This window comes from Lupinus angustifolius, chromosome LG03 (genome assembly GCF_001865875.1).
Source record: "Lupinus angustifolius cultivar Tanjil chromosome LG03, LupAngTanjil_v1.0, whole genome shotgun sequence".
Taxonomy (NCBI): domain Eukaryota; kingdom Viridiplantae; phylum Streptophyta; class Magnoliopsida; order Fabales; family Fabaceae; genus Lupinus; species Lupinus angustifolius.
In genome coordinates this window covers 11,219,486-11,229,350 of record NC_032011.1, presented here as the reverse complement: position 1 = coordinate 11,229,350, position 9,865 = coordinate 11,219,486, and the positions used below count along the sequence as shown (strand labels likewise).

Here is a 9,865-nt window from a genome sequence, read left to right as displayed (position 1 = left end):
AAGTGCACTTTTTTCTTCTCAATAGGGACTCCTATTATTCAACCAGTTGAAAATGTGTAATGAAAGTGATGGATATTTTAATGTTGATATCTTCTTTTATATATATTTAAATGGTACTATAAATTAGGGCTAACATTTAACTAAACCAATTAAATATTCGTTTAAATTTGACTTGTTATTTAGTTTGATAAACTTGATTTATAAGCTAAACAAGTTAAACATGAGCTAAAAATTAAGTTCGTTAAATAAACAAGTCAAACTTGAATCGAGTATAATTCGACCCATTAGATTGATGAGCTAGACCAACTATGTATATGTGTGTGCTGGCACATGTATGTATATATATACATGTAAAAACTATTTAAATTTATATAATATTAAATAAGTAATCATTATTCGAGCTGATAAAATGAATTAATCGAGCTAATGAGTTGAACTAAACAATTTGCGAACTCTTGACAAACCAAACCTATTCGAGTTTACGAGTCAAGTTTCAACCAAACAAATTCTTATTGACCTAGGCCCAAATTCAACTCAGTTCAGTTTGTTTCCAGCAAATGTTCCCCCATTTTTGGGAGGGAAGTAGTCTTGTTTTTATCTTTCCTCTCCGTGAAATTATTTGCCAAGATTCCAATCTAAGCTTTTGACATTTTACAAATACCTAGGCATCGCTGATCCAACCCCAACTTGGGTTATTAACATTCATAAATGGTCCAATTTTGGTTTGTTGAGGGGACCTATTGTAACCATACTGAAAATGGAATTTTCATTTTTCATACAAATAACATGGTTGCATTGCCATTGTGTACAACACCAATTGAAAGCCAAGGATGAAAATGTAGGTACAAAGCTGAATAGGGCCATGAAAAAAGTATATCAAACTAATTTTCTTGGAAGCAAATTGTTTTTGAACAATGTATGAGGTGTAGATATAGATATAGAAGGTTGATGGATGTTAAATGCATGTCAACTATGCAACCTATAACCTAGTGTTCTTATTCTGTAATCATCAATTATATCTTGCTATCAAAATTTCAAGGGGAAACCATCCATAGGCTCACCTTTAAGTTAAATAAGCCCGAAAACCGAACACAAAGTTGAACATTGGGCAGCAGAGCACATTACCTCAAAGACAGCACTGTTTTGCCTTCGAAACTAATCAGCGTGAAGATGGTGCTTCCTCCTTCGGCAGCGATTGACATACCAACTGGCATGTTTCTGTAGGCCCATGCCTATAAGGACTTTGAGGCTTGTGAGCATAACATAGGTCATTGCTGAAAAAAGCAAAATCCAGAAAAGCCTCCATGGAAGGGGATTGGAAGGAAGGTTTGCAGCATATACAGGAGTCAGCACACGAATAACCTAAGAACAATGAATAAAAGGAAAAGGTTACACACTTTAAATCAGCAACATAAATACAAGAAAAATAGCATTTATAATCATAATTGCTTACCACACACGCCGGAGCAAGGGGGACAAAAGTTAGGTTTTTCTTTGAACCCTCAGTTTGCATATTTAGAGTCTACAGAATGAAATCAGTCAAAGGGTCAGGCATATATTCTGAAGAAAAGCTCTTAAACTTATTCGTTTGGAATCTAGACTCTTCTACTACTATTTACTTATATACATATATATATATATATATCATGAAAGAAACAGAACAATATGTTTATGCTAAGTGATTGACATAATATGAAGTATAAACCAACTTAAAAATCCATAATCATAAATCTTATATAACAAAGTACCTGTAGACTTTCTTAAGTGTTAACTAAATACCAAATTCTTGCCATCTGGAACAAAATATAGTTCTATGTACAAATGCACATTATAGGACAAACTACCTAGTATTTCAGTTTTAAAATGAAATCAGTATGGAATTAAGTTAGAAAGGAAAACCACCAACAACATTGAAATCAGAGATGAAATGAGAATTGAGAAGAAAATATCGAGTTTATTTAATTTAAAAAATTGAACCATATTCCTGTAAAGAAATACCAAGATGCATATAAATTTTCCCCCTTGTAGAAAATGATTTAAAAAAACATTTAGCAATTCAATAATGGAGGGTCTTGGAACATTCAGGTATGTTTGCTCATAAATCAACTCAAGTATTCAGCCCTAACTAGCGATTTCAATGAAAATACAATTACATCTTATCTATGTGGTTTGATCTGTTTATAGTTATACTCTTTTAGAGATAAACAACTAATCACACTACACTGACAATATCCACAGTCAAACAAAATTACCTGTTTACATAGGTCTTCAAGGAAATCAGAGTACGCAATGGGCTTAAGGTCATTGAACTTGGCAATGAAGGAATGCTTGATAATATCAATAATCATTTCACATACATAAACATAGAGGATATTCTGCACAACCCAAAACATGTGTTAGGAGGAAGACTGGGCAAAAAATGAAATGGATTCCCCTGTGATAAACTTATTCGATAAATAGCTAAAATAATTCAAATCTTACAATGAGGAAACTTTCAAACCAGGGACCCTCCGCCTCCAGAACATTTTGAGCCAAAACAAATAAAATAAATGCTGAAATGTGGAATCTCTCCACAGAATCTGCTCATCAGTCATCACCATAAGTGAAGGGGAAAAAGAAAAAAGAAAAATTAAAAATGGACCAAATGGAGTATGCAGGTGAGCATCTCAATAGTTTAAATATCAAATGCAAAACAGATATGCTACTAAACTCTTACTCATTTAGCTAACTTCAATAAAAGAGTTAATATTTGATACACTTTCACTGCATGGTGATTTACACTATCACCATTTTTACATAATTATTTTACTAAAAATATTTTCAAAACCTATATATATGAAACTAAGGAGCATGTGACCAAAAGGATACATTAGTTTTTAATATTCATAATTTTAACTAGTGGGATTCCTGGAATTTATGATTATATGTTTGGTAAATGAATTTATAAACTTAAGGACATTAATACTAGTTAACTTTTTTTACTTAAAAGTTGAGTTTGTTGTATCACATTTTAAAAAGGTTTTGATAATTTGTTTTATACGTCTATGTTTGATTTCCAAGTTTCTAGGGCAAAAATTTATATACAGTGGCAGGGGATCAAATCATAATCCACATCTAAATTCAACCTAAAAACCAATTAATTTATTTTGTTTCTTCCCCAGCATAAAGCAGACAAACAAATTTTGTAGAGTATGTTTAATACAGGGGAAAGCAACTCTCTTCCAATTCTTGATTGTGGAATGACGAATGTCACTATTCTGTAGCAAGCAGGAAATAACGAAAGTTTGTTCCTCGTTTATCATCATAACTTATAGTTATATTCCATTCCATGTTGGTTCCATTGTAAAAAAACAACCAAACCTTAACCACACTAGGCAGGGTCGGCATGTTGGTTCCATGTGCTGAAAATAAAATTAAAAGGAATAAAATATAATTCCTTTCCTGAGAGTCCAAGCATGGGAAAAAATTCGACACTTCCATTCTAAAGATATTCCATTCTCATTTTGATTCTGCAAAAGTAGATTCCGAGTACTGCACATGCTCTTAAAATTATGTTTTTGTGGGTAGCTTGCCAAAGAGGCAAACAAATGATAGGCACTATATTCTAGATTAAGTTAACAGCAGTCAAAGTAAAAATCTTCAAGCTTTAAAGCTCAAAACACAAAGCAATTTTTCTTGGTTGATATTACTACTAAAGAAAGGCAATCATCCCTTGACAAACCATCTATTTATAGGACTATCTTGCATAGTATTCTCACAATGAGGCTATAAAGTTACATTAAGGTCCTTTCATGTCTGAAAGAAGGAGAAGTAGAGAACAAAATACCAAACAAATTGAATTCAAAAAAGAAAAGAAACTATTGTAAGCAGGATAACTTACCAAAGTAAACCAACCTGTGAACATTATCCTTGCTGTATCGCTTAAACACATTGCTTTTGATCTCACCAAAATTATTTGACACCAGCAAAGCAAACAGTGCGTTATTGTGAGCCACTATACAGGTTGATAAAGTGATTGCCTGAGCTAATAAGATAAAAGAATGAACAAGTAAGACTAGTCAAGGAACCAAACTACCATTGTTGTTTTTTCTTCTGCCTTGTCAGAATAACACAATTACCCGAACAACTGCAAGCAAAATATCATCTCAAAGAAAAGGATATTTGAAGCAGCCACAGCTAGAACTTGGTCACAAATAAATCTCCAAATCCAAAATCTCATACTTTCTGGGGGGCAACTAGAAAGTCCTTCAGCTGTATGAAATAATGTTTTCAACACATCCCCATTAAAACTTTGACATAATTTATCAAATATCTGCAAGAAGGTTCAAAGATCAGTTACAAACTTACAATATAAGTTCCTGTATGAATCATTATGATTTACACCTCCCAACGTGCTCCTTTTGTATCATTTTCATTTTCGGTTGTCCTAAATCTCACTGAAGCTAACCCAAGTTTACTATTCTTTTTCAGATATGTCCTAGTACCATATATAAAGTTTTGAGCTTACTCACAATTGTCACAAATTTAGGTTTGCTACTTTATATGATCCAAATTAGTGTGCATATTTTTTTGTGGAGCACAGCAGTACTGCATGAAAATAAGTGTTTATGACCAAAGAAAAGGAGATAGCATATTGATATTAATTTTAAAATAGTGCAACATTTTATCACCGGATTTCAGAGTTTATGAGTTACAAATTACAAAGTATAATTCCAATATCCCATACCATGTAAAATGCCCTTTTATTGTCACACTAAGATCTGGCTCACATGAACTTTAAATAATATGAATCTTCTTGATTGAAATTTGGTAAGATGGAGAGTTAATTAATTGCCATAATCCAAATTCATAAATTAATTTATGCTCACCTCTAAAACATTGTAGACCACATATAATTTGATTGTTCCTTGACCACGGATCATATGATATATTAAACTGATATCTGCAGCAGTATGTTTGAAAGGGGCATAAAAAAAATCAGTATTGTCATAGACCTAAGTAATACAAGAGATGATATAACAAATAACCATGGGAGAAGAGAATCACTATACCTGTTCGCTCCAAAAGAATTACTCCACAGCTCATAATAAGAAAACAGCCAAAATCCGATAACTCAATTGTAGACAGCCTCTTGAACTGCCTGCCACAAGCATGATTAGATCAAACTATAGTACTGAAATTCTCACAGGCATGCCCAAGAGACATTTTATTACAAGGGAAGAAATTTTAGGAAACGGGACAAACCTAGTCTTTAGAAGCCTCCACATGGTCATCATGATCCTTGTTGGCATGACAGTTAACAATGAAAGAAATGAGTCGAGGCAGACAAAGAAGCCCACATCTATAAGCTGCAGTTGCATTCCATGTTTTAGAAACCGCAACACAAAATGTAGAATGTGTTGATAGAAGTATGCGACTAAAGGAAGTATACCAATTCACATCTCCATGGCAAGCGGAAGATTGTGTCATAGACTCTCTCTCGTTCTTTTTCATCGCCAAGAGTTGTTGTGCTCCGTAAAGAATTTCCACTGTGCATTTCCTCCAAGAAGTACGTTAAAGGAGATTTGTCCACTGAAAACAAATCTGTCATCAAAATGTACCACCACAAGGTTAGTTAAGCAGAAAAGAAGAATACGTGACATTGATAAAATAAAACATCAATGGCAGGGTAAGAAACTCAGGCAACACTGCTTCATCTAAAAAGGATCAAATGGACCATTTGACTACATCTAATTCATAAATGAGCAGCCCATGCATATTAAAATAAAACAGCAAAAGGCTATCCTTTCAATCACATCATCCACAATTGTGGTGTAACACAGGTTCCCAATGATGCGGACATATCGGGTCTTAACACAACCATATTAGACTGCATTTGGGCCGCATCAAATTCAAAAAATATTTTTTTAAATCACAAAATTTCACGTTGCAATCCGCATCGCAACAGCCGCAACCGTTATTTGGATGCTAGTTATAACCTTGAACACTGAACGTGATGTCAGACCTTGACTTGTATTCAGTTTGAGCTCTACTGTAGCTAAAATTGTTTGCTAACCCTATCCAGCAAATAATTAGCATGCACCCAAAAAATTTGGAGCCGTGTTGGAGTTCTATCGTTTTAAATTGCGGTCATTGCGGCAATCGCAGAATGAATTATTTTATATGTAAAAAAATATTTTTGATATCGTGCGGTCTGATGTGATTGCATTGCGGTTCAAATGTGGTTCGATGCGATCGCCGTTGCAGTCGTATCATTGTGATTCCACCTTACCGCAATTGTGCGGTAGTCATCGCAATGGTAAGCTATGCAAGTAGAAATTTCAGAAAGAAAATAATATTCACTAGTCTTGATTCTCTATTGAAATATAGTGTCTATTTTTCAAACAGATAATTATCACCAAAACAAAATAAGCTATGCAAGTAGAGCGAGGAATTATTTCACTCACAATTGGGATCTTCTGCCATGAGACGGTTCCAGTCCAAAGATTCCTCTTTCACCAAATTCCTAACAACATTCCGATCAGGCTCATTCATCTCCGCCACACTGGCCACGAGACCACCACCACTATCGTCACTACCACCACATTTCCCAGCATCATCAACCACCTCCGCCGCTGCCGCCGTGGACGCTATTAAATCCTCATAACTGCCTCCACCCACAGCTCTCTGCCTCAATTCCCCAAAATTAAAACCCTCGCGCGCACTCGTTGGAAACTCACTCCCATCCTCACGCGCCGCAACGGAACAAACGCTCTCCGTAACGGAGTAGCTCAGAGCGTTAAACTCGAAACCGCTACACGCTAGTCCGTTTTCTAACGGAGCTTCTCCGTTTAGATCGACGGAAACGGAATTTGAATTGAAGGATTGAAAATCAGTGAGTGGATTTTCGGGAATTGAATTGGAAGGATCGAGAAGGTTCTTTTTCTTCTTAGAGGCTTTGTGTTTTCGCTTCTTATTACGGTTAGTGGTTTGGGTTGGATCAGATTTAGTGCGATGAATAAAAGATTGTTCTTCGTTTTCTTCGAAAGAGAGACTTTGACGGAGAATCTCGAAGGAGAGTTTTCTGGTGGCGTTTCTTAACGCCATAGCGAAATGGAAAAGGAAGAAGTGAATGAATTGATGGTGTTATTGAGTGTAGAGTTTTGACTTAACATCATCGTTGTTGGAATGTTTGTAAGTAAAATTGTGAATTGGGAAATTGTGTTGTGAGGTAAGTGATGATGATGATGATTCGTACTTGGGTGTTTGTGTTATGAACACTCTGTAGCTGGAGTCCAGGAGGACTCGTCTTATTGGCGCTCTCCCATTCCACTACCCCTGTATTTTATTGGAGAATACTTCTTTTTAACAAAGCAATTTAAGAATAGATATAATATGTCCCAAAGTTTATCTCAATTTCTTATTCTCATTAATTAAAAATTGCTATTTATATAAAATAAAATTTTTAAAAACAAAATATTAAACTTTTATATTATTTGTTCAAAACTGGTTGAACTGTGACTAGGGATGGGAACAGGCATGGGCAGGCGCGAGTAGTACTTTCTCGTGCCCAAACTCGCAATATTTGCGGGTACTCGTGCGAGTAGTGGTATTTATGAGTACCCAATGAGTTTTTAATTTTAATTATATATTTATATAATTTGTAATAATCAATATATAAAAATAATTGTTACATGAATAATATGATATTTATATGATAAGTTCATTATCATAGTCAAATATGTGTAATTTATTATGAAATAATAATAAAATATATGATATATAATCTTAAAATAATAATACATATATATAAAATTTAACTAAAAACTAAATATATAAATTTGCGGGTATCTGCGGGGCGGGTATCACAAAATCCACTCCCGTCCATAAGCTATTATTACGTGTACCCGTTGCGGGTATTTTCACGGGTACCTACAGGTCGGGTTTTTTTGTCATCCCTAACTATGACAGAGAATAGAGACGGACTTTAATACAAACATTTATATTCACACTTTAATATCATTTGGAGAATGGTTTTAGTAGACAATTTGTTGCAACATTGCATGTTATCAATTGTGATTGATTAGAAAAATAGTTAATTTATTATTTTTTAACTTAAATAAAAAATTCTAGCCAATCATAGACTAAAGGTGCACACAATAAGACAACTTGTGAAATATTAGATGTGTTTTCAAGTTTTAGTAGGTCATTTTTTAGTGGAGCGCACATGTTCTTTCACAAAAGTGTGTCACTCTTTGCGACACCTTATGATTGATTGAAAAAATATATTTAAATTAAAAATACAATAATTAAGTATTTTTTGACCAATCACAAATAATAAAACATGAAGTAGTATATTTTCTAGGACAGGAGATGTCCACCCATTTTTTAGCTATAAGTTTTTGAAGGTCGTTGGATGTGATTAGTATTGACAATTAGAGTCGCTTTATCCATGTTCGTGCCCATGCAATGCCCACTTAAATTAGGGCGGGCATGGACATGTCCATTTTTAAATAAGGCATGAAATATCATGCGGGTCGCCCTAAATAAAATTTCAAAATATATATACATTAGTCATACAAAATAAAAAATATATACTTTACATCCAAATATACAAATATCTTTATCATAATAAAAAGTCATACAAATAAAACAATACATACTGAATAAAAATGCGTATATATAATATAGAATATATATAATATACAATTTGCATATAAAATACAAAAGGAACGGTACATATGGATGTATAAAATATACAAAATATAAATGTATATATATAATAAGAAAATGATAGTATTTTCTCATATTTGATATATAAATTCATATAACAAATATAAACAAATTCTTACATTTAACAAAATACATATACACCTACATATTTAATGTTCAATACTTTTCCAATAATGTCTGTGGGCAGTCCGCTTTGCCCATTTGAAATGCCCATGGGCAAATATGACATGTTGGGTGGACATTTTACGTTGGATGAGCACATTTTTTATGCCTTGTCCACCCAATAATTGCGGGCAGACATACTGCCCCATGAGCTTTGCCCAAATTGCCAATGATAGTTGGATGAGGAAGGATGTACATGCCTTCAACTATACTCATAGGTCTCCTTTATTTATTTTTGGACTCAGACTTGCACTCGGCTTGAGTGGATATATGTTGGGTTTGTTACCCGAGGATATTTGGGTACTCAACAGATTAGTAGATATTCGAAAATTCAAAAAATAATAAAAATAATTGTGAACAACTGATATTTTTGTTTTTATTTCTTATAATCATATATGTTATTTTAGGCAATCATGCGTCTAGAAAATAATAAAATTTTACAATATATTATTTAAATAAAATTTAAATAGTCGATTAAATAAAACTATTTTTACTCAAAGAAATATAAAAACAAAATCATTATTTCAACATTATGATGAAAAACTTATTTACCAAGAAATCTTTAATCATTATTTAACAATATAAGAACACAATTATGATAAAAAAAATTATTTAGCAAAAATTGTTTAATCAACATAATATTATATCAAAATTATGGATTTTTTGATACTACTATCAATGGTATCTCATCACCTTTTTTGGTAAGGAACTAATCTCTTTCGAGATTCGTGGTTGTCCCTCCCAAAACAAGTGTCTCTCCTAGCAATTGAACCTTCAACATTGTGGATCCAATAAGTTCTTACACCACTAGACCAACACCATGTTGGTATCAAAATTATGGATTAAGAACATAATATGGCTAGTTAAAAGCATAATATCATATTTATGAATTAACATAATAATACAATTATGAATTAATGATATAACATCACAATTATTATGATTAGCATGACATTGTAGTTATGTTAGTGCGCATATATATATATATATA

The 9,865-nt window shown here is 33.1% G+C and overlaps 1 protein-coding gene across 1 annotated transcript; it reads right to left on the bottom strand.

Moving 5' to 3' along the window:
* On the bottom strand, positions 750 to 7,304 carry LOC109343369 (protein POLLEN DEFECTIVE IN GUIDANCE 1-like). The gene is made up of 11 exons (XM_019581611.1): positions 6,447 to 7,304; positions 5,432 to 5,583; positions 5,245 to 5,348; positions 5,052 to 5,140; positions 4,869 to 4,942; positions 4,162 to 4,312; positions 3,881 to 4,048; positions 2,482 to 2,579; positions 2,253 to 2,375; positions 1,454 to 1,522; positions 750 to 1,362 (listed from the first exon to the last, which is right to left on the bottom strand). Exons 1-11 carry the CDS (start codon positions 7,084 to 7,086, stop codon positions 1,156 to 1,158), a joined length of 1,875 nt encoding a protein of 624 aa, XP_019437156.1. The 5' UTR covers positions 7,087 to 7,304; the 3' UTR covers positions 750 to 1,155.